Source organism: Lissotriton helveticus, chromosome 5_1, assembly GCF_964261635.1.
Source record: "Lissotriton helveticus chromosome 5_1, aLisHel1.1, whole genome shotgun sequence".
Lineage (NCBI taxonomy): Eukaryota > Metazoa > Chordata > Amphibia > Caudata > Salamandridae > Lissotriton > Lissotriton helveticus.
The window spans coordinates 286,628,795-286,654,433 of record NC_136065.1 but is presented as its reverse complement, the minus strand read 5'-3'; the positions used below and the strand labels follow the sequence as shown (position 1 = coordinate 286,654,433).

General features: G+C 42.3%; 1 protein-coding gene across 2 annotated transcripts in view; it reads right to left on the bottom strand.

Moving 5' to 3' along the window:
• Positions 1–4,236: 4,236 nt before the first annotated feature.
• LOC144754444 (F-box only protein 6-like) overlaps positions 4,237–25,639 on the bottom strand; it is a 127,734-nt gene continuing 106,331 nt past the window's right edge. For both annotated transcript variants that reach the window (XM_078642231.1, XM_078642229.1), the window contains one exon: positions 4,237–6,293. In XM_078642231.1, coding sequence (XP_078498357.1) covers positions 6,141–6,293 — 153 coding nt within the window. In that variant the 3' untranslated portion in view covers positions 4,237–6,140. The remainder of the gene's footprint in view (positions 6,294–25,639) is intronic.

Genomic DNA, 25,639 nt, shown 5'->3' with positions numbered 1-25,639 from the left:
ATGTGCGAGAAACAGGCATAAACCTGGATGTGGGGGGGCTGAAGAGACGTTGAACAGCAGTATGGCAAATTCAGTGTCTATAATCACAATGATGGCTCCATCGCCTTCCTTAAAAGGAAGTTTCATCCCACCAATTTCAGTGTCCATAAAAAGGTCAGTGGTATTGCAGATTCTTTGAGGATATTTTGGCATCCGTGGCAGTGTGCGTTCTTATGATGCAGGAGAACCACTGCTTTGGCGTGTGTAACAAAAAAGGATGCAAGAAAGAATCCAGACCAGTTACTAGACAGGTGTTAGCCATAATATACACAGTAGAACAAGAAAAAAAGACGGCATCCTGGTTGGGGGCTTTGACATTGTGTCAGTGAATTTACTTTTCAATAAGGAGGATGAGTTATAACACACCTCTCTAAGTAGCCTTTTGCTTCACCCTTTTTCTCTAGACCATGCCAGTAAGCATGGGCGTAAATTCCGTTCCGCTCGCGGATTTTGCGGATTTTCGGTAAATTCGCAATCCGCGAACTCTCGCGAACTTGCCGAAAATTCGTAAAATCTGTGCGAAGCGGATTTTTTGCTTGGTCGCACTTGCCAACTAGAATACTATACTATTTCGCGGGAGTAAACACTTGCGAACACGTAGATGCGGCGGGCAGCGACAATCTCGCAATTGCGAGATTGCAAAATTTGCAATTTCGCACAAGAAATCCACCAGCAGGCAGCATAAACCTTGAAAATTATGATTTTTATCAGAATAACTCCTCAGGTTGACATTTGCCTGCACTTTTTCTTTGCAAGGAGTCAATTTTGGGGGGTGGGGGTGGGAGGAAGGAAGTGCCCCACAGTCTCCAACTTCCTGTTCCTGTCCACCAGGCTCCTCCCAGTGCTTTCTTCATGTGCTTGTCACTTTGATTTGGATCTTGACCTGGAAGGATTACTTTTTGTGGATGCTGCTGGATATTTGGATTTCTGCAAAACTGAAAGCACTCAGCAGGTGCAAAAGTTCAATCTTATCATTAGTAACCATTCCCTGTAGTGCTTCCTGAGGGGTCCCGTCAGAGTTCATTTGCCTACTTGCAACTATTCTATGACCCTGCTCTGACCCTCACAGCAGGCTCAGAGAATAGCTTCAAGTATACAACAAAGGTCCTGTTAAAAAAATTACACTGCAACAGAAAGCAATTACAGACAAAACTGAAAGCACTCAGCAGGTGCAAAAGTTCAATCTTATCCTTAGTAACCATTCCCTGTAGTGCTTCCTGAGGGGCCCCTTCAGAGTTCAGTTGCCTACTTGCAACTATAGGCCACAAAGGTCCTGTGAAAAAAAATTGCACTGCAACAGAAAGCAAATTACAGATAAGGAAGCAGGTGCCAGCCAGACTGGAAGTTTAAATTCAGTGACACATTAATCAACCCCAAATTAATTCATGTCAGTTGAAGCAGGGCAGGTGTGCTTGCTTTTTTTCACCCCCATAATCTACAGTGATAAACCAACCAGAGGGTGGCAGTGATGTACCAGAGGGTGGCATGGGTGTACCAGAGGGTGGCAGTGGTGAAACAGAGGGTGCTGTGAACCTGTGATGATGAACCAGATGTAGAAACAACATAGTCGCGGCCGTTGCGAGCCGACAAGTAAGTTCGCAATTGCGAACTGGCACAGAACCCTCGCGAACTGCCAGAACTCCTTGCGTACACAAAAAAAAAGAAAACCCGCAAATTCACGAGAGTTCGCGGATTTTGCGGATTGCGAATCCGTAAATACGCAAGTTCGCGGATTGCCAATTCGCAAAATCCGCCCATGCTTACATGCCAGGATACAAATGAATCCATTTCCTCCTTTCCCTACCCCTTCTCTAGGTGCAAACCACCCAAGAGAGCAATTGCCCTGGCCAAAAACTATGAAACTGTATTGTGTTCTCAATCATGATCCCTGTAGCCTAAGACACAATTGAGCAGGTGTCTGGGAGGGCGGAGGAATCTGGGTTTGTTGTCCCACTGGTAAATTTACTCGTCAGGTTTACTTCAAATATCTACTTTGGTTATGAGCACAGAACGTGTGTGTTGCATAAACTGTGCGAGATGAGGAGGTCCAACAGAGGAGCACAGGACTGCATTTAAGATGATGATAATCTGAGTTGAGTATTGAATCCAAGAGAACCCAACCCCCCCCCCCCCCCCCCCACCTCCCTCCGGGGCTGCTTGCTGTCATGTATGATATGTAAGGCACATATTAATCCACTTTGACACAAAATTGTGTTGCATCAGTGATGAAGCTAATTTGTTGAGTTCAAGAGCCTGTAAACTTAAATCTTGAGCTGAGCCAGACCACACCATTCAATTTCTTCTGCAAACTTTAAAGCCGTCAAAAGGTGCTTACGGTGTACCATACAAACCCCAGATCATGCCCCGCCTAACTATATAGAAGAGAGAAGCCTGCACTTGAAAGGCCATCATGACAACCACAAACAGTACACCATCTGTGTGACATCAGATCTGCCAAGTGTCAAGATAAAAGCATAGGAGAACGTGAAAGATTCACTATTCAATTAGGCATACCTTTGCAGAAGAGATGACATTCTATATGTAAATTCAAGACTTTCCCAAAAACTTCCTCTTGGAAATGCTCTATGTGTCACTGATCTTATGGAGGCCAATGTAAGCATTAGTTCCAATTCCAACGGCGTAAGGTTTGTGGGGTCGAGATCATCTAAAAGAAGTCACTTCTGTGAAGACCCTTCAGCAAGTTCAATAGTAAATGCTGCTCCTCCATGTGCTGTGCCATAACACCACGAGACCTACTGAGGATGAGGAACCTGAAGCAGTAGGGCCCACTTTTGGGGTGCTCATCCTATAGCACACCGACACTCTTTCATGTCACATCCATCAGTGCCCCTTATGTTGTGAATTAGTAGCTGCAAAGTTTTTTTCTTTAGCATGAAGTAGACCTTGAACGGGTTGGATTTTCATCCCAATGTTTTGAGTGTGAATGTTCATTTGATATAAACAAATTGGGGATTGGGTAAAGTGGATTTTTGCACCATCACCAAAAGTAATTTGGACACCAAGATCTCCAATACATGCAGTTCATTCATTGCAGGTTTCTTCTTACACCAGGAAGCAGCGCATGTTCTCGTTGATGTGGGAATATTGATAAAGCAGGAACTTCCTCTGGTGGTCCCATTTCAATTCATGGTTTTTTCTGTGGTTAGTTCGTGGGTGCTGGTCATTGCAGGCACAGTCTTACTTTTAGGTTTGGGGCACAGGTAATCACACTGCCACTCACAGCTCTCTGAGTAAGGATGAATTCACCCGTAAGTTGGATCTAAGGTACTTCACATTAGCTCCCTCCTCCTGCGTGACCCTTATCTACCTCGAAAAGGAACACAGTCGAAAGAACAGAGTGTTGTTGATGATGGTTGTATATCCCCAGAGCCTATGCAACACCATCTCCTCTCTGGAAGAAAGATCAATTGATTCACTTCAAAAGAGTGAAAACAACTACTAGTTTGCACAGTGGTGAAAATGGGATTATATAGATGACATTGGGTCACACATCATTCTGGGATTTCAATTGATGAGCCAAAGACCAAGGTACTCTAATGCCTTTGAGGCGCTGCTTTCAGGTTGCCGTATCATCTTTTAGATCTTGCTCTGGTTCATTCCACTAGCAGCCAAAAGTAAGCGACTTGTGAAAATATACAGAATTATAGATGGGCAACAGTGAATAATGGACGTTTTCAACTAGTGGTTCTGATGATATCAAATAGACAATGTGAGCGGCGTTTAGGTTATCCATGATGTCACTTTTTACCCATCTCTAAATGTATGTTATGTATGGCTCCCAGAATTATCTGCTCAAGACTTCAACTGCTAGACAGGGACAGGGAAGTAATAGGGCATCATACATAACATGGCCTTTCATCCCTTCTTATATGCAACCCGTCACCTACCCCACTAACCACTGTGCTTTCCTCACCCCCTCCTCTCTTGACGCTGAGCAGAGAGCGAGTGCAGCGATGATGGGTTGATGAAAGCCCTGAAAGAACAGCCAGGAATTTCATATGGAGTATCAATAATGGGAAACATCCCCACTGTTGCTTCGTCATACCAGTGAAGAACCAGTTTTGGAATCGATTATTCACCGCAGTGTCCCTCTGTGACCGCCATACATAACAAGCAGATTCAGGCTGCAGAAATGTTCTTACAGTGAATGTCCTGACCCACATGGAAAACTCTGTGTGGATTATTGCCATAGTTAAAACACTGCACGGTTTATTATTGTAACAACATAATTTGTATTTTTTAAATGGAATTTGCATTTCTTTATTTAAATTATTTGGTTCGATAGAATGCTTCATAACAGGTTGCAACAGCATGATCACAATAACAAGTCATTGAGGAGGAGTGGTGAGAATAAAAACAGTCTATATAAACAAATAACAAGAACAGGCACATAATACCAGACCAGAACCGGGTCCCAGTAAGTAACAATCCAGACACAGCATGGTTCATTCTGGGTAGTCCCTACTGAGTGACAGAGCCTGTTTTCATGAATCGGAGATCAACATCATGATTGTTGTATGGCGCGACATATAGTGGCAATGGAGAAACCTTCTTCTAAATAAGGAAACTAGACACACTGCGCTGTCCTGATGAGACCCGTGGTTTAATTCCATATGGGCCGAATCAATGGCATTTTCACAGCCATATCATTTCTACTTGAGTCAAGACGTTGATTTATTCATGTTGGTATTGTGGGTTATAACATGTAGATACCTTGTGTTGTTCTTGTGCATCTATATGTATAAATGTAAATATGTATCACACACTGAGTACATTTTGCACTCTGCGCCAACTGCACTAGATTTTTAAATATGCTTTTCAATGCTGATGGAATAATACATTGCATTTTGCAAATTGTAGTGAGCCTTGTAAAGCATTTAATAGTACACTAAAATACCTATAAGAGATTCTTTTTTGGGGGGTAGTAGATATCTGGATAAATTTGACCCTTGCGACCACTTGGTTTTTTCCAGAAAATACAAACAGTACAGTACATTCAACACTGAATACTAAGAGTTGCTTGGCAGTGTAATTGTTTCTCAGCAAAGCAGGTGAAACCGTACAGTAGCAAAATTAAAAAAACATACAAGAAACAAAATCAAGAGCATACAAATTCTTTGGCTATAAAAGTACGGACATAACTGTTTTTTTTGTTTTTGTTTTTTACATAACTTTTTTTTTTAACATAGTGGGCTACATTTAACACTTCCGCAATTTCCTGTCGTTTTATTACAAATGTTAGTATTACCTAATGTAATAGACCCCAGTTTACCAACCTCAGAAGAATGAAAAGCTGGACAAGCCTTGCTGGCACTGGAACATATGACCTTCAGTTCACTGGAGATGTCAGAAGAGAACATTAAATAACTAAGCATTTCGTTGGACAAGCACCAGATCTCAGCATGTCACCATCAATGCTCAAGTTGGAGTTAGAACAGTAATATGACCCAGCCCACTCGTTGGGGAATTAGTTCATATATCTTTTTGTAGTCTATAGTTTAATATTGCACTGTGTTCACAATGTTGATGGAGGTAGTGGCTGCATATTTTATTGGTAAGGCGCTCCAGTTAAATACTAAAAGGAATGCAATGACAAATGAAGACTGGACATGGAAGACCAGAGGTTGATAGCCAGTGAAGGGCATTGAGTGAGAAGGTTTGTGCAGCCTAAGGGGGGGCTGAGTCAATGTTTAGTTTCATAGAAATCTGGAATTTTTACAGCTCTGAGATAATAAACACATCATAGTGTTTGCAATACTGACAGTATGCAGATCTGAGCAGGTTAACCCGGAAACCAAGAGATATTTCTAAAACCATGAACAGAAAATGGATATGAGGTGCTATTGCCTACAAAAATAAAGAACGCTGCCAGCCCTCAATGGCAGGGCTTCATTTTCTCAAAATACATCACCAAAATAAATACACGTGATCTCCCCCTCCCCAAGTCTTATCCAGGGAGAAAATGTGTGATCTGCATGAACCCAAGGACCAGAACAGTGGTCCCCGCCTTCCGTAAAGTTGTTGCCTTCTCATCTGTGGTCGCACTGTACATAGAAGGGATCCTTTCCAAGCCTCTCTCTTTACTGTCCATTAGGGCCCGGCGGCTCGATCACCAGGCTGCTACAGGTCACTCGCACCCCGTACCAGCCTTTCCAAAAGTGGGTGTCTTGTCCACCGTGTTGAAACTTTATGTACCGCGCGCCGGGTCCATAGTTCCGGAATGTATGAGACATCTGAAAATCAAACCGCAGGACAATGTAGAGGGGGGCACTACAGATGAAGAGCTCTTGACAATGCTGCTAGATTATTTACGAGTAGTTTCCCTTTCCTTCTTCACCTCCCCTTAGGCTCTAATGTTCCCTCTTTCCTCCCACCAGACCCACAACCACCAACACCTTCTTTCGTCCACAAAATTGACTCCACTCACCTCTTATCTCGTCTTTTTCTTAACACCTTACTCCCCTATGACTCAACCCATTTGCCCTTCATCATTAGCCTTCAGTTGTCTGAATTCCACCGTACCATACCCACCATTCTCTCAGACTCTCATCTCCCCATTCCAGGCACTCAGTTCCACTCCACACCTTGTCCCTCTTCCATCTTTCCACAAACAGCTGCTTTATATCTCTGATGCCCCTCTTTTTCCCGTTTTTGCTAGCATCATCATCTACCCTAACAATACATTTGGGCACATTACACTCCTAACCCTAGTTCATCCCTACTACGCCTATTTCGGCAAACTCAGTAATTCACTCTATATTGCCTCTGCAATCTCCTCAGAATTTTACCTTCACGCAATATCCATCCATCTCTTTACAAACTCCAGCCGCCAACCTCTCTCTCGCCAGCATCCCCGTTAAAGCAGAATTCAACAGTAAAAAGCAGTACCACAAAAACATTCATTAAATTGATCAAAGTGCTTTGAAATCCTATTAATCACAGCATCATGACAAGCAGATACCTCAACATCAGTCCCCCATCAGGGATTATCTCCTAAATACAAACTCCACACTTGGAACTGCAAAACCCAAATAAATCTGCAAAATTAATGATGGAACTGCTGAACTGGGATCCTTTATAATACAAGGAACACGTAAACAGAAGGTAGGAGAAGGATGGTTCCGTTTTTTTCAATGACCAAATAGTTGATAGAGATATAGTGATAGTGAAAATCACCGGAGGAAAGGGGAATGGGAGGATAACATGATTGAACCATGATAGGTGCAGGTAGTGTGATATTTTTAGGTCAATGTGATGAGGTTAGGAAACACACACATAGCTTCAAGTGTGTATCCAGCTGTTTGGGTAGGGCGACAGATAAATTGCAAGCAATCCAAACCCTGGTTCAACTGCAACCTTAATGAAGAAAGGCACAATTTAAGACTTGCTGAGAGATCTTGGAGAATCTCCTCGCCATTTACCAACTGGGGAGTAACCCCCTATCCAGCTTCTCAACAAAAAAGAATGTCACCTGGAATGCCTTCAAATTTACAGGCGAAGTCGACATACTCAACTTAATAATATTGCTAAAACCCTCCAACCATTTCTTTGATCTTGTGCCGCTAAATTTATCAAAGAGTTAAAATCCCTCATTCTACCGCCCTGGACTAGGATTATTAACGTATCGCTATCTCAGGGCCTGATTCTAGACTGTCTACAAATAAGAGAAGTCACTCCTATACTCAAAAAGCCTAATGCAGATCAGTCTGACCTCAACAACTTCCGTCCCATTATTAACCAACCCACATTAGCAAAGGTCCCAGAAAAATATGTGCACTTTGAAACTCTGACCATATCGAAAAGTTTAATCTTCTGGACGAATGCCAATCTGGCTTCAGAAAGGGACATAGCACTGAAACAGCGCAAAAAGATGTTGTTCACGATGCACAGAGACTGCTTGATCAGAATGAATCATGCCTACTTGTACTTCTGGATCTATCCTCTGCATTCGACACGGTCAAACATGACAGCATGATCGGCCTTCTGGAGGCAAGGATGGGGCTATCCGACCCGTTACACGCTGGTTTGCGTCCTACATAACCGATCTCAAAGACTAAAAGTAAATGCATACCATTTCCGACTTCACTCCTGTCTATATTGGAGTACCTCAAGGATCTACACTCTCTCCTCCGCTATTCAATTTGTTTATGGAACCCCTCTCTGAAATTCTAAATTACTCAAATATACTTTATCACATGTATGCTGACCACACTCAATTATACTTGAAAATCTCAGCCCTGAGGACGTTAAGACTCTCAACCGCACCCTGCTGAAAATCCAGCAACGGCTAACCCACAACCACCTCATGCTCCTCGCCCTCAAAACAGAATTCTTCTTGATCACCCCACACACAACTGCTCTGCCCCCATACAGTAATGGCTCAAACAACTTACACTTCTCAATTGTGTCCCGACCATCATTGAATCCACGAGTGGTATAACTATGGACAAATATCTGAATATGCAAGATCATGTCAGTGCAACAAACAGGGGAGCCAAATACCAGCTGAGCATCCTAAAGAGAATCAAACCTTTCTTTGTCCCCTGATGATCTTCATATGGCAATACAATCTCTTAAAAAAGTAAAAAACACAAAGGGGTGCTGTCGGTCTATAAAGGCTAGAACGTGTCCGTTTCCTACTAGATTAGTGTGTGTGTAAACTACTAAGGGTGACAAAAGGGAGAGAAAAGTGTTAGAATTAGAAAAGAAAACCCATCAGCCCACCCATTGGCGGAACATCATCATCTGGGATTTTAGAATACAAACTGGTATCCACTAGGTGCCTCACCATGGAGTATTGTGAGGAAACTCTAGTATAGGATCCACCAGTGATGGAAAGCCAGACAGCAGTGTATCATGAGCTGTGCTCCCACAGCTCATGATACACTGCTGTCTGTCTGGTTTTTTACTAGTTTGATTAGGGGTTAGGGTGTAGATAGGTCTTTAAACTCTTGTTCCCCTTTAGACCCTCTATCCACCGTTATTTTTTGTCTATACAATCTCTTGTCATTAGACTACAGGATTGCTACTCTCACAGGCGTTCCCAAAACAAGGTTAGCACCATTAAGAGCTGGGCTGAACTCAGCAACTAGACTAGTCCCCGTATCTAGAAAATTTGATCACAACAGTCCACACCGAAAACGTTTAGACTGGCTCTTGCTTGAAGCAAGGATCCAGATGAAAATAGCCTGCATGCCTCATAAGGCTCTACACCACAGCACCTTCATTTACCTGGCCAACAAACTAGAACAGTCGGGGGCAGTCGCTCCTTGAGAAGTGGCAATTCCCCATTGCTGAAACTGCAGAAGCTCAACCAAATAAAATAACATACAACCGTTCATTCTCTAGTCTAGGCCCTAGAATATGGAACTCACTGCCACCCACAATCAGAACGAACCCCTCTCTGCACTTTTTAAAACTCTTAAAATAATAAATAAATGAAAATCAATAAAAATTCACAAGGTTCAGAGATTGCTTAGTGGGTAGCACACACTTAGTTATGGGCAATACAGGTTTCTCAAAGGAAGAATTTTAGTCTTGCATTGTATAAAGGTTATAATGCTTTAATGATTCAGAGACATTCTAGGTAGTGTTCGGCATATGCAGCACTGTGTGGTGGAGTCATATATATTGTGGTTAAGATAAGAAGGATAGGGCACAAGAACATTGGGCAAAAAGAGATTTCCATTCATGAGTAGCAGGTAGAGAATTTCTGTGAATGACAGCTGTATCTCCTTCAGTTTCTTTTAGTGGAATGATGTCCATTGAGAATGTTGTGGCCTCCAGGGATGGCTTAGTTCTTAAAAGGAAACAAAAACTACTGGTTACAGTATTCCAGCTGCAATTGGTTTAGAAGCCAAGGTTGGCTTTTATACAGCATGGGGTTACTTGGAAGCACTTTGGGTGGACTATGTGTACTGCAAAGGGATTTTATGCTGTCCACAAGCATATCTAGTCATATTTTTCTCTTTACATGCGTCTTCTTTTAGAATGATTTGCTCCATGATAAGTTCCGAGCTAAAAAGAAGGACTGGATGTTCTTCTTGAGATAACTAGCATGGATTCCTGAAGCCATGCTGAAAATCAATCCATCTTGTCTCAATCCCGTTCCCTTTAAATGACTGCTCAATAGGCATTAAGATCAGGGTCATATGACCGCGTCCTGAAAATAGCTTTAGAAAGTGTCTTTCCTACACTTATTTTCGCTTTCATGTGGTCCACTGCCACACCACTTGCAACCCACACACCTGTGCACACACCTCAGCTGAGCCCCAATACACCACAGATGAAAGCTCACCCTCTCCATTGCAAGATGATTCCCATCCATTGTGTTCTCAAGTAGAAGTGAGTGAAACAGAAGTCAATTTGACAGAACTTCTCGGGAATTTGCTTTTGCGAAAATGCAGGAAAAACAGCCTTTAATCACAATCTCCTCTCGGAGGGTTGACTATTGGGTACTGGAGTCCTGACCTAGAGACAGACCTACCAACTCTTCCTCAAAGATGACCCTAGGGCATCACTGCTTGGGTGTCTGAACAAAGTGATAATGATAGAATTATAAAAACTTTTGACACATCTGATTGGCCCGGTAAGGATCTGGCAGGTAAACAGAATGCGAAAATGGGAGGTCTTTGTGGAGAGGTGGCCGCCACAGTTTGACATTGGATTTCTCATGCACATGGCATAAACATATATTCTATTGCAGTTGGAAGTTTCACGGCTGGCTACAGTAAAATAAGGTTTATTTGCTGCTCAGCCACTCAAACTACTCTCTGCTCCTTAAATCTCCTTGACATTACTAACAAGTGCCTCTATTCTAAATGATAAGATTCTAAGCTTACATTCCACGAACATTATTCTAATCCTAGCCTGACATTATATTATTAAATTTTTCCCCCCTCCCTCCCTTTTTTTCAGCAGCGAGAAGAAATAGAACAAAACAAAGGAAAATCAGAGGAAAAGAACAGAAACACCATGAAAATATGGGCAGGAGGTTTTAATACTTCAGTCTGCCAGGTGGTAGATAGTCATTTATATAGTGTTTCTTTTGAAGTTGTTAATAGGGTGCATTTTAAACACACAATGCTGGATGACGCCATGAACTTATTATTAGCAAGATATGACTTAATTTTTATTTCCGATTCCTTTTTTGGTCGTGATCCGTCAAACTCTATTTGAACACCTACTTTCATTAGTACCCATCAGGGTAGAACTATAGATTTTATATTGAATTCGGCAGAAGGCATGCACCTTAGAGTCCAAAATTGTCCCCAAATGCATGAGTGACCACAATCTATTAGTCATCAAATTCCACCTTTTTCCAATAGGGGTGACGATTAGCCAGAAACCAATATATACCAAGAATCAAGGTTAGTGCATTAAGTAGGACAAAATAGACCCCTTAGATTTCAATCAAAGGATAATTAATGGAAATTCGTAGTCCATAATGACCTGCTTAGCAGATGGCCAAATTCATCCACGTATTTTAAGGTAATGTGAGTTATTATGTGAAGCTATTACAAAAGGAACCAACAATACACAGTTCTAATTCAGTGAGTTCCACACACCGCTGGTTTAGTAAAGCTTGTTCTGCTGCCCATAAAAAATCACCAAAATGCCCTTAAGACAAAGCCACGATGTCTAACAAATATTAGAGCAGCCAGGTTACAATACAAGAATGTTTTGGAAGAAAGGGAAAGGGAGATTAGAGATGGCACCTGGGAGAATCCAAAACAGGCAGCGGCCTTAAAAGACACGCGGAAAGTTTGGGAAGTGGTAAACTACCCTTTCTTCGCTGACCAAGTAGGTTCAAAATTGGATGCATTGATCCCAGAGGCAGAATGGTTGGCTCATTTTCGGAAAGTTAGTGGAGCACCCTGGTGTGAGACCTCAACCTTAGTGCAGCAGCTAAGTTAACCCCAGCTCAGACAGCAAGAACTGCCATGCGCAATGCCTATTGTGTGAAGGCATGCCTGACCCTATCATGGGATTTCATCTGAACCTGCATTTAATAATCACCAACTATGTGATGGCCAAAAGGGGTGTGTTACATTTATCCAGTGCCTTTGATCTGGTCAACCGAGAGAAACTATGGGAGTGCTTGGAGGGACTTGGGTGTGGAATTGGGTCTCCTTAAAGGTATAGGTCGACTACACTGGGATTTTGAAGGTATCTATTTGCTCCAGCCCTCACGGAGAAGCATCCTCGTATATTGTTTCTCCGAGTGGGGTCAGAGAAGGCTGCATCTTGGCCCCCTTCTTTTTTTTATTAGACATAAATGTAATTTCTAATCATCTAATTAATTTTGGTAGTTATGTGTCCAAAATGTGATCTCAAAATATTGCAATTTTAATGTATGGAGACAATGCGGTCCTTATAGCCCGCACGGCAAATGGCCTTCAGATCTTCCTGGATTGTTTTTCTTACTTCATGGAGGGTTTAGATTTAAAAGTAAATGACTCCAAATCCTATATCATGACCTGTGGCCCCCTTGGTTTAAAAAAAAAAAAATGATTTAACATGGGTGGACACTTTTTGGACAAGGTTAGGGATTTCAATAACTTGTGGGTAACTTTTAGGGGTAGATTATGATGGCGGACGGACCTGTGTCTATCCGCCACCCCCGAGGTGGAGGGATCGTCCGCAGGAGCAGCGGCGTTCCCTCCGTTGGGATTAGGATGTGGCCGCCACCCTGGTGGTCACATCCCGTATATTTAACATTGAGGCGGGTGCTGCTTTAAGCAGCACCCGGCGCAAAGTTAAAAATGCATGCTGTGCATTTGCATGCACAAAGCTGCAGGCACCGCGCGGTGCCTGCGGCATTGTGCATGCAACTGCAGGGGGGTACCATAGATACCCCCCATGTGCACCCCCCACATTCCCTTCACCCTGGGGGCATTGCGGCCATGGAAAGGCATAACCCCCACCACAGCTTTTCCGCCGTGGTCGCCTTGCGAATGCGGCGGAAAAGTGGCGGACGGTCTTCCCGTCCGCCATTGTAATATGGTGGAGGGGAAATATGTGACGGACGGGCAAGGATGGCGGACGGATCGCCACCGCCTGCATGGCGGTGGCGATCCATCCGCCATCCTAATTGACCCCTTAGTTTGTCTTGTTCTTGGAAACCGTTCTTGCAATTCAAAGCCCAACAAATGAGCAGGAATATTGAAGGTATTTTTCGTTTCGCACAAAAATTAAAACATTAACTGCTGATCTATGTATTTTAGTCACTTTTAATGAAGAAGGGTGAAACGTACTTGGTGATTTTCTTGCCTATCGTACCCATGACCTTGAATGTTCTTTTTGTGATGTTTATACTACTTTATCTTTCCCTTAACTTCTTTGTCTCTCTGCACAGTTTCTTAATGGTTCTTCGGCGGACTTGTTGGGAGATGTGGTAGACAAGTTTGTAGCGACCGCCCAAACATTAATTAGGAAGGACATTTACCTATAGATCCATGAAGTGTATTTTTATATTTATGCGAAACTTGACACACAAAGCCTGGTTTAAAGAAATTTGAGATGGTTCTGCTGTTTGTATAGCTTTTTTAATAGTGGCCATTAACCTTTCCACCATTCCATTTGCTTGAGGCCACATTGAAGTTTTTTTCCTGTGTGCTATTCCCATATAATTCATGATTTTTTTTAACTCATTCCCACTGAAACGTGGTCCATTATCGGTTTTTAAAACATCTGGTATCCCATCTAGAGAAAATCTTAAAGAAAAAAAGGAAGCACTGTTGAAGCAGATGATATCAATTTTAGCAATTGGAAAACAAGAATATTCATCAATAATCGCAAACAAATAATGTCCAGAATCTAAAGGGCCATAAAAATCTGCTGCCAAATTTGTCCACACCACATCTGGCAATCTGGACATGTGTAATGCTTCCTTGTTCCTTTCTTTAGAAGTACACTGGCGTAAATGACATGTTCGTCCAATTTCTTGTACATGACTACCTAATCTTGGAAACCACATTTATTCTCGTAAAAAATTCTCTGTCACGTATATCCCTCAGTGACTCTCATGGCCTAAATCAATCACAGGTTTTTGCAAACTAAAAGGAATAACCAACCTATTAGCTCTCAAAATCATGCCAGATGAAGCTATGAGTAACCAAGTCTGAATATTTTTTAAATGCAAGGATATCTCTTTTTCGTCTTTCAAGTTGAGTTTGTGTCGCATTATCTATGCATTTTATTATTTAAAGTTATAACATTTTGTATATCTCTTGAATCGTTTCTCTTTTAAAGAAGCATCACATAATGTTTTTTTTAAATTACTTCCGGTACTGCTGATCTGACAAAAACACGTATGTATTCTTCAGCCTCAGACTTTGGCTCCATTTTACTTTCACGTTGGTGTCTAAATGAATAATCTGTTGGGTTAGGTTCCTTTCCTGGTTTATTAACAACTTTAAAATTTTGTTGTCCATTACGCTCATTTCCCATTCCTCAATTCGTGGGGGTATTTTCACCTTTGGATTTTGCAAAACTGTGGTCAATGCTTGATAATCTGCTATTATTACAAAAGGCTTACCATCCAAGAAATCATGAAAATGTTCACAAGCCCATACCAAAGATAACCTTTTTTTTCTGCTGCAAATATTTCCTTTCTATATAAGAATTCTGCAGCTGAAAATATCCCAAAATAAAACTTTTTTATAAAGAAACAATCTAAGATGTGGAGAAAATGTTATTATATATCTTGATTGTTCTTCAAATTCCAACTGATGATATCCTTTGTACACATCTAGTTTTGAAAAAACAACAGCACCATTAATACTACTAATCATGACATTCAAATGCAGTTCTGGATATCTCTCTCTCTCTCTTTTGCTGTGTTGGGTATTCTCATGTTGACATAAATTCTGCTGTTTTCTGAGGGGTTTTGGAACCACTACTGTGGAAAAAAAACATTGTTTTGGACCATTAGCAGGCCCAATAATATCTTAATGAAGTAATGAATGTATGTATTTTTCTGCTTTGGTTTGCAAATGTATTAGAACTCTTCTGTATATTGGCCCAACAGGCCTCACTGCTTCATTGATCTGTAGTGTGATTGTCTTATCTTATAATTTTTCTAGTCATTTAAATAACTCAGGATTGTTTTTAGAACAGATTGTTCTGTAGTAATGTTACAAGCCGTTCCCAATAAACTCATTATTTGAGCACTGCCATTACTCTAAAATAGGAACCAGGATGTCCACCTTCAAAATCTTGTATTTCTTCTTTGAATATTTTCTTCAATATGTTCCTAGAAGAGAAACAGGCTGTCTGGCTCTCCACTAAAAGCACTGAGGTTACATGTTGTCCCACTATCAAGTATGAAAGGAACCTCTTGAGATCCAACCATTACATCAATACATTTTTTAATACTTTCTCTTCTTATCAAATTAATTTGTTTGACTTTGGTTTCAGCATACATCTCATACACTACTGTTCTGACTGTTCAGATCCGTCAACAGTCATGTTCAATTATTTCCATCAGTCGTACATGTTAGGTAGTTCCTTTAGTTTGCTTACTCCAACCTTTGACATTTTCCTTTTTTATCACGCTTGAGTCTTCACAAACTTTTATAATGAATTGTTTTTCCAAATTCTCTCCATTGGTGTTTTAAAGCTAGACACATCTTTAGAAGTGGAAACTGAAACCACATCAGTGATACAATCTTTTTTCTGTGTTGTGATTCTGTCTTCTCTGTTTTACTATCTTTCCTTGGCATTTGTTGAACTTGCTCCATTGTTTTCATGCTTCCTTGCTCCATATTCCTAACATTATTTTGTGCTTGCATATCTTTTCAAGCCATCCGTAACATTGTTTGCAGTCATATGTATTTTACAACAATTTCTTTCTTAAATTCTACTGAATTACATCCTTGAATTTTCCTCAGTCTTATTGCTTCTTAATAATTGAAAGTTTCAAATTCATAAAATATCACCAATGTTCTTAGTCTTGTTACATAGTAATCAAAGGATTCATCTTTTTGAGAGGCCAGATTAAAGTTAAATGTTTCAAAATCCAAGTTTCTTTGTCGATCAAATCTCTCAATTAGACATTTTATGAGTGCTTCATATGTTTCTATCTTGTTGGAGAAAAGTTGTGTTAAATACTCTAAATCATATCCCACTAAATTGAGTAATAGATATTTTGCCTGTTATTTAGAGTATGTTTTACATGTAGTCATTAAGAAATGTTCAAATCTCTTTCATTTTTTCCATCTTTGAGCAATAGTTTGTAGGTCTGATATATCAAATGGTAAGGGCCTTCGGAAAATCATACTTGAAACGTTCTCTATGTTCTCATCAACACAATATACTTGTGTATTGTCAATTCACTGTGTGTTTCTTGACTTCACATCTTTTTACTGCTTTGTCAATTATTTGATCAAGGATTCATCACAATTTGAAAATCAGATGTTTAATGAGAATATAATGATTTTACTATGTGTCCTATCTAAAAATGGCTGCCTATGTAAATCTACGGAAGTCTCCTGATTTAAAGATGGCTGCCGTGATATAATTTATCTCACATTATCTTGTGCCCTATTTCAAAATGGGAGTTGTTACAGACTTTCTTGTATTGCGTGTTAATTTGTTTTTCATATGCATGCATGTGCAAGACTATCTGCGACTGTTGGGGACAAAACACGGAAAATCTACAACTTCTCCCCCCCCCCATACGTAATATTGATCTGCTGCGACACGAGACTGCGTTAAAATAACTTTGCTCAGGCAATTACTATTTCGGTGGTATGCACTGTGAGAGAATGGGGTTCTGTTGCAGTACCTCCCACCCACACACTTTTTGCGTGGCTTTTGATGCAACTTGAACTGTAGAGTACTGGGTTCCTCTGTCCAGGTTCCCAGTACCAGTGTTCTTTCCCTAAAACTGATCCTCAATTGGCCCTTAAATCCCTAGCAAAATGTACATGGGTACCTAGGGCATTGGGACTGAAGAGGGTCCCCTAGGAACACCTCACCTAGGCCATGCAGACTGCCATTGCAGCATGCATTGCCTGGTGCAGTAAAAAACGACAACGTCGACATGATACACTGCCTGTCTCATGCCAACTAGCACTGCCTAAGATATAGTAAGTCACCTCTCTAGCAGGCTTTACCAATCCTAAGGTAGGGAGCACTATATCCCAGGTGTGGGCATATCTGCATGAGCAGAAATTACCCTGCAGTATTAGGATCTATTCCTTAATGTTGTAAGTGCCATGGAAGGCACAGAGAGTACAGGGGCTGGAAACTCAACAACTCAAGTTCCATAACACCATGATGTCTTCACTGAACACCGGAGTCTTTGAAACCAAACTACTCCTCTCAATAAACCCACACTAATGCAAGTGTGGGATTTATTGTAACATGTACTCAGAGTGCACCTCAGAGGTGCCCCCTGAAAATCTACTGACCCTGGTGTGGTCACTGACTGGCTTTAGGCAGCCTGCCACACACAGACATGTTTCTGGACCCCTGGCTCTCTGGGACCAGAAGCAATGCACATCCTGGGCAGAGGTGTCACACTCAACGGGGAAGGGGATGCTTCTAGGCCTGCTGCCTTTGTAATGCAACCCCCAGCCTCTGCTACTAGCAGCAGATGGCAACCCCAAGTTTACACCCCCACTTTGGGCAGGAAACCAGCAGGAAAACCTAGAAAGACTAGGAGGTGTGCCCACCTTTGCCAAATCCACCCCTCAGGGGGAGGAGGGGAAGTTAAGCACACTTTCAGTCCCCTCCAACTTGAAGATGAGGGAACTCTTCCAATCAGGGCTAGGATTATGCCCCTCCCACATTTGGGTGGCATAATAGAGGGTGCGGTGCCCATAGTCCCTACCTGTAACTTCCTTAAAACGCCCACTGAATCCAATATGAAGGAGTCTTCCCCAGACCTTGAAACTAGTTACCTGTGACCTAAGAAGAAGGACAAAGAAGACACCGTACAGCGAAGCATGAAGACAACTGCTGACTTCGCCCCATTCCTACCAGCCTGTCTCCAGCTTCAAAGACCCTGCGTTCCTTTTTGAACATCACCGCGTTCAAGATCAGCGTTCCCGATTCATCAGACTCCCCATCACGGACTTTGTTAAAAACTTTTTTAGAACGGGTTGGCCCACTTGGGACACAGGCAGCACCCAGAGCTTAGATAGTTCCAAAAACAAGATACTTGTCATACATTGGAAGATACAAAATTTCAAGTCAAATAAAAATTCTTCTGCTGTAAATCCTATGACCGAATATTCTTCAGAAAAAAATTTCAATAAGGATGACATTTTGACAACCCTTGATCAACTTTACAGCTGCCACAGAGGTCAACCCTTTTTTAACCAGGTCAGCAAAATATATCTGCCCTTTAACCTTGATGTCCGGATTGTTCATCATCTCCTTTCAGAGTGACCACAAATAAATCGACTATCACGAGTATCGTTTATCTCGCTCAAGAAACAATAGAAATAGAGCGGCCAGCTATTATTGAGTATTTATTATTTTTGTCCTGTTGCAAATGACGGACTCCTGAAGAAGGCAATAGCCGAAACGCGGGTTGAGTTTACATCCACCGCTTTGCTAACTTCATCAGCCCACCAATTACAATCAATAGTAATTTGGGTTCCTTTTCTGTTCTTGTGTATAACTTTGTATTGTGAAATTATATGTTCTTTATGTATTTATGTTCTTTATGTAGTTAATCTTTGAATTGCAGTTCTAACTATTTAACATTATCCACACAAAACAAAAAGACAAATAAATTCATAAAAACTTGTTTGATATAAAAAATCAGGTTTGGTCTTAGTTAATCACGGTCTTATGTCACTTTGCATGTAAATTTAATTGTATTACCTAGGTTTTTTGGCACTTGATTCATAAGTTTTCACTACTGTTCTTTTCAAAATAAATGAAGACATCGCCTGTCCTGCAGCCAGCAACTTCCAGAAACCCGACCACACCAACAGCTACGACCTGAATCCAAAGGCTCCCCCTGACCGCAACCAGTACCGGTAAGAAAAATCCAACATCTAAAAGGCTCCCCTGACCCGAAGTCCCTGGGCACTGTTGGGCTGAATAGACCATGAACCTATGACCCTCTAAATCATTACTTACCTCTTTTGTTGCTGGTCTCCCTCCTGCAACCTCCAGTACGAAGCCTGCAGCCTGTTGCGCCGAAGCAAGACCTCCATTGAATAACATTAGGTGTCCAATGCTGAAATTGCACCCCTTTCACCCGGTCACCACTGTGCCGCTGGTGGTCTATGTTTGGTGCTGCTTTGTGTCCCTCCCCCCGATCTTGCGCTAACCCCCATAGGTCAGCCGGGCAACAGATTTACCTACCTGCAAGCAGTGTGGCTTCAAGCACCCTCTGCACCCGGTCACCTCTCTGTTGCTGGTGGTGCAGTTTTGGTACTCACCTGACCCTTGACCCTTGCTGAACCTTGGTCCCGAAGACTGGAACTGTAAGTCAGGTATTTACCTGTATAACCGCATCATTGTTTTCCTCCATAGGATAACATTGAACTCTTTGAAACTGAAAAGTATTTTTATATAAAAATGTACTTACCGTATTGCGAAGATCTTGGTCTTAAAATAAAACTCAAACAATGCTTATTTTTATAAAATTTGTGAGGATCTTCTTTTAAAGTTGTGTGTCCCTTATTGGCCAATGTTGTGCAATAAATGTCTTACACTCTGTGTGTTAAGTCTAAGAATGCTCGCTCACACTACCACTAACAGAGCAACTTGCTTTGCATTGGGCCCTGTACACTTCTGAGGGAATCTCTGGATTCTGTGCAAGGTATAACTACCTAGTGGTATACCATATACAGAGCCAGCTTCCTACATTGGTAGAAGTGGTGGGATACAATACTAGACATTTGCTGTATTGCTTTATTAATGAGTGATTTCACAAGAGGAAATCCAAAATTGTCTTTAGTTAGAATTTACTAGTGATTTTCGATTGTTTTCCAAATTTATTAAACTAGTGTTAGGGCCTTGGCTAAGTCCCCCACTGTTTAGAAAAATTAAAAAGTCTGTAAAGTAGTCAGGCCTTAATAGTGCTTATCAATTTGTTTAAGTCCTAATAAGACCCAAACTACTTTAATATCCATTTTTGAAAATCCAGGGACCGGGGCCAGCCAGGGCCTCAACCTGCCCCCTATGCACATCCAAATGTTTCTCAACTTAAAGATTTGTGCAAAGCATGGAAACTAGCCATGGGCGCTAAACCCACAAAAGCCCATCTCCAGTTGTTGCTGGCAGAGAATGACAAGGCCATGAAAAGTCAAACTTACCCTATTGGGGAAGATGATGATGATGATGATGATTCCCAGGAAGTAGAGAAGGAGGACACTGACTTCAACCTTACTCCCTCTGATACTAACACCACTGAGAGTAATCCAGTAGTGTCCAAAATGAGGTAGAAACTGATGATGCAGATCTTCAGAAACTTGCCAGGAGGGTAACTCTAGAAGCTAAACTCTTAGTCATAGAAAAAGAAATTGCTAAGATGGGCCTAGGACCCATCTTTGGTGGTAGCAAAATAATAACAAGCATCTGCAATGCAATCGGTCTCGCCTTTGGGACCTTATATGTATTTAGCTATGTAGCACATTAACCTGTGTGCCGAAACATCTACTGTTCTTCAGCATGGAGGAAAAGTAAGCACCAAACTGCGTGACATGCCAGGTATTGGAGCACATGGAGAGAAATATTGCCTTTCAGCAGGTAATGGTATAGTCCAAAGCTCTGTTTTTAATATAATACCAGGACCTTCAGTGGTCATATCGCTGAAAAAACAAGATTTGGAAAAAATAATATTGTCTACAGGTGCTCGTGGAAGACAAGTTCTATTGACTGGAATCTAAAGAATGCTAAAGTGATTAGCTAGTGTTCCTCAGCGGAAAGCAATACACCTGGTAAACAAGCACCCTGGGGCACAAACGTGAATGCAAGGTCTATCAAAAGGACACTCTTTCTCCCAAGCCAGCTATTTCTGTCATTCTGCAGTTAGGTGTTTATTTTACCCCCCTACTTTTAAAATATTTCCACCACAAAGCAAGTACCTACTTTGGCAGCATGAATTTGCACGAATAATGGAATAAAATAATTTAAATTAAGGAATAATTATTTACGACCTGTTTAAATTAAATTTTGCCGATAAGCCCTTTTTTCCAGCCGAGCACTTGTGGACACCAATACGATCTGGAAAATAGTAATGGAGAGCCGCCCAACAGGCTAGGATACATGTGTAATTCCGATGGCCTTTTCACTACCTTGAGCCCGTTCTCCACACATCCATCCAAGTTGGCTGCACCTATGGATCGGTCTCTTTTCAACGCTGGTCCTCCACTCTCTGGGCAGTCCAGCTCCTGGTTTACAGAGGAGCAGCCTTGACGAAAGGAGACTGACCCATAGGTGCAGCTAACTCGGATAGGTGTGTGAACTGACTCGAGGAGAATCAGCCATTATGGGTCCCTTTATGTCCACCTGCCCTCCATCCTGTAGTCTGCCTGTGGGCCTTCAGAGGCAGTGAAACGGCCATTATAATTACACATTTACCTTAGTCTGTTCAGCGGCTTGCCCATTAAACAGTGTAGTTTGTCTGTGCGTGAGGACGCAGCGCGCGTCTTGTTCCATGGGGCGTCCTCGTGAGGAGGTGCTGTTGGGCTGGCTTGCTGTGGGCACTGGAGAGAGTGCTTTAGCTCGCGCGGGAACACCCCACGCCCCCCAAGTCTTGGGTGCGATGATATCAGGATGGCTCTGAACCTGCCCTGCCTAAAGACGCTCGTGGAAGACCGGGGCACCGCGCTGACCCTTATTGAACGTAAGAAACATTCAAGTCTTAGATTCTCTTCTACATTTGTTTGAGGATGAGAGAGTCTGGTATTTGCCAAACCCTTCGGTGTGAGTGGGGGGCGAGGGGATGTAAGGCATCACGCGCATGCGAGACAAAGAGTGCGAATTCACTCACCAATAACACGGCAAACAAGCATTGAAAATGCAATAGGGCTCGTATTACGCGAGACCTATTGCATTTTACACGGAAGTGCGGGCATAACAGAAGGCACGAATGGGAGGGGGTGGGGCGGTGGTGGTGGTGGTGTAACAAGTTACAGACTATGGGAGGCAACGGGGAGAGGCAGGAGAACAAAACAGTTTTTCTAGTAAAGGGGCCGATAGCCTCGTAAGGAGAAAAATGACGACAAGGCCGTTTGGAATAGATTAACAAGCCAAGCACCAATCAGAATGCAGAAATTATGATTCAAGCCAATCAAAAATAAGGCTGGCAAGTGGGCGGAGCTTCTCCCGCTATACTGTATACAGCATCTCTCGACGAGCCAGCGCATGCGCTGCCTAGGCGAGACCTAAATAGGAAGGTAGAATATTTTAACACCGAAATCCCCATAGGAATTGTCCTTAACGGGGGATGATATAGGGATAAGTGGTTCATTGCATTTGACAGAGTCAGTCTTAGGAGATAAACCCACAAGAAGCTGTGGAGTGCTGTCCTGTGTGAAATGTTCTCAGGCAAGTGCAGGCATAGACTCCTGACACTCAATGAGAAATATGCTACGTCCTATGACCTCCTGAATGGTAACCTGAGTGAGGTCTTTGGATTTAGTACTGAAGAGTATAGGATCAGATTCAGGTAGGCTAAGACACCCCAAAGCCAAACCTAGGTAGATGGTGTAGATTTCTCAGTAAAAAACACTAATTTTATGATGAAAGAACATCTGTTAAGTAATTGTGTGCAGGTAAAGTATCAATACCTAGTAGACCTGGGGCCATTCTCTCCCCAAGGGACGAGGAGGAAGGCTGTTCATTGGGTAATAACCAGAGTGTCCAAGATAGGTTATGGAGGGGAAACCACCAAATGAAAGAGGCCAAAAAGCCCCCCACCCCCATGAAAAAAAAAAGGTGGACCACTCTAAAAAAGATCAAAGAAAGAAGTCCAATGTATACCCCCAAAAACCTGCCCAGGAGGCTGGACTCAGAAGTACCTCACAAATTAAAACAGCGTACCATAGTAAGAATTGAGATTGCAATAGGGCATGGTGTCACAGCTGTTAAAAGACAGGATACCACACCAAGGAACCTAGCTGTCCTAAAAACAAAACCCCTAGTGGAGCCCCAGGGTTGCCAGGTTAGCCTATGGGGGTAATTCTCCAGATAAGGATGTCCCCCTAGCCTTTAACTGGATAAAGGGCCCAACAGGTGAGTTGGAAATTCCAGAGGGGAAAGGATGTCTCCACCCAGTGGCAGTGGAAGTCCATCCCAACAACTGCCCTGAGAGATACCTGTGCCAGTCACAAGGTGGTGCATGACAGGTTGGCACTCTCAAACCAGAATGTCCCAGGGAAGACAAAACGGTTAAGGGCTATACCATGGGAGGTCACTGTTAGGTCTGTTGCTGTAGTGCCCTTAGAAATAGCTGGGTAGCTTAGTTGGAGAAGGGTGGTAGTCAGTAAAGACCTCCACATTGACTGTCTCCTTGGGAATGACCACCCAGAAGTTGTCCTGAGCCAAAGTGATGTACTGGTCAAGTGCCAGTCCACACCCTAGGAATCTGGAGGGGGGGGGGGGCGTTGAACCTGCTACTAGTGCGGGTAAAGAAGAGAAAGTGTAGGAAAGGTGGACAACTGCTCGCCACAGTTCCAGTGCACCAGGGACATTACCCATCAAAGTATTTTCGGCCAAAAACATACATTTAAGGAAGGAGCTGGCTGGATTTACGCCTGCTGTGTTTTCACCAAGGATAGCTAGTAGGTGTAAATACATTTACATCTGTGCAATTGTATGCCACAGCTGTATACAATCACACAGGTCAAAATCTCTTGTAAGGGAGGGGATATAGGCATTCAAATTATCTTGTGGCGTGATCTGAGTCGGGTACTTTTTCCAGCCCATAATCGCTATATATATTATAAATAAGTCATAGAGGAGATCAGGTCTTTTGTATCCCACAACACGAACACAAGTGTTACTTGTAGGCACATCACCGTTTACTTCACCAAGAAACAAAACCGCAGTTCCAGACTGCTCACACAATTCAAGAAGTATATAAAGAATATTAATATGACAAAGCACTCAATAACTCATTGGTGGTGGGGGAGGAAGAATAAATGGGTAGTCCAAAAAGCATATGTATAGATGATGGAAGGCTCTTTGAAGACGAGGAATGGGACAGCCTCTCGTCCAACCTATTTAAGAGGCCTCAATGTATTTAACACAGAGAAGCCGGCCCTCTCCAGGTACATGTACGGGTGCACCTGACATTGCATTGAATCGTAAGGAAATTCACACCAATTCCTATAGCAAATGTTGGAGATATAGGGAAAAGGAGGGTATGCTAGTCAATATTTGTGGTATTGCGAATAGGTTATGCCATTTTGGAATGAAATCCTGAGCCATGTTGTAAAGGATTAAAGATAAGCTCTCTCAGAGAATGTTGGAGACAATAGTACTGGCACCAAGGGATCATAGGGCAGAGCACATGACTGTCCAATGCCACTCCCAGCAAATAGTATGGAGAAAGTAATGAATATACAGTAAGTCATGTTCATCCAAGCTAATCATCTGCTGGACCCAACACAATTTGGGTTCAGACCTGGGCATGGTACAGAGACTGCTACCTTGGTCAAAGCCACTGAGGAGCTAAAGGCTACCCTGGATAGGGGAGGTACCGCAGCACTTATCCTCCTCAATTTGTGGGATGCCTTTGATACGGTCTACTACACACAGTTTAACAATCGTCTAGGAGAACTAGGAATTAAGAATAAGGCCTGGCCCTTCCTTACCTCGTTTCTATCGGGCAGAGTACAAATGGTTGCCCTCAATCAGTATGAATCTTTGCCCTTTTTCCTTCCTTGTGGGATCGCTTTGTCCGACATTATTCAATGTATGCGTTGCAGAGCTGGCTACTCTGATTAAAACCTTTGGATTCTCCTTAACTTCCTATGCTGACGACACTCAAATAGTTGTGCCAACATTTAACAATGATTTAAATATCAGCTCTCATTTCCATGACTGCATGCATGCTATGAGTGTATGGATGAACAAACACTGCTTAAAGCTCAACTCAGGAAAGACTGAGGTGGTGTTGTTTGGAAACCTCTCTTCGGCATGGGCCTCTTCCTAGTAGTCAGAGGAATTAGGTCCTGACCAATGCCAAGACCTAGGAGTTCAAATCAATATCAAGTTGAACTTTAGAAGCCAGGTTAATGCCATTTTCTACTCCTCCTTCTTCACACTTCAGATTATCAAAAACATTCTCCCTTTTATTCAAGCTAATGCCAAAAAAAACTGTTATAACTGCCTTAGTTCTATAAAAGATAAACTACTGTAACGAACTATATGTGAATATGCAGGAACAGCATCTAAATAGACTGCAGACTGTGCAGATTGCGCCAGCTAGGCTGCCATTAATTCCAATCTGTCTCTCAAGAAACCTAGTAGCTACACTGGCTTCCATCAATTCTTTGCGCTAGATATTGAAGGTAACTCTTTCAGCGGGGCTAACCTGGTCACACTTGTGACTTTCACCCAGTCTCACATGACCCGATAGTTATGAGCGACACTTTATTTT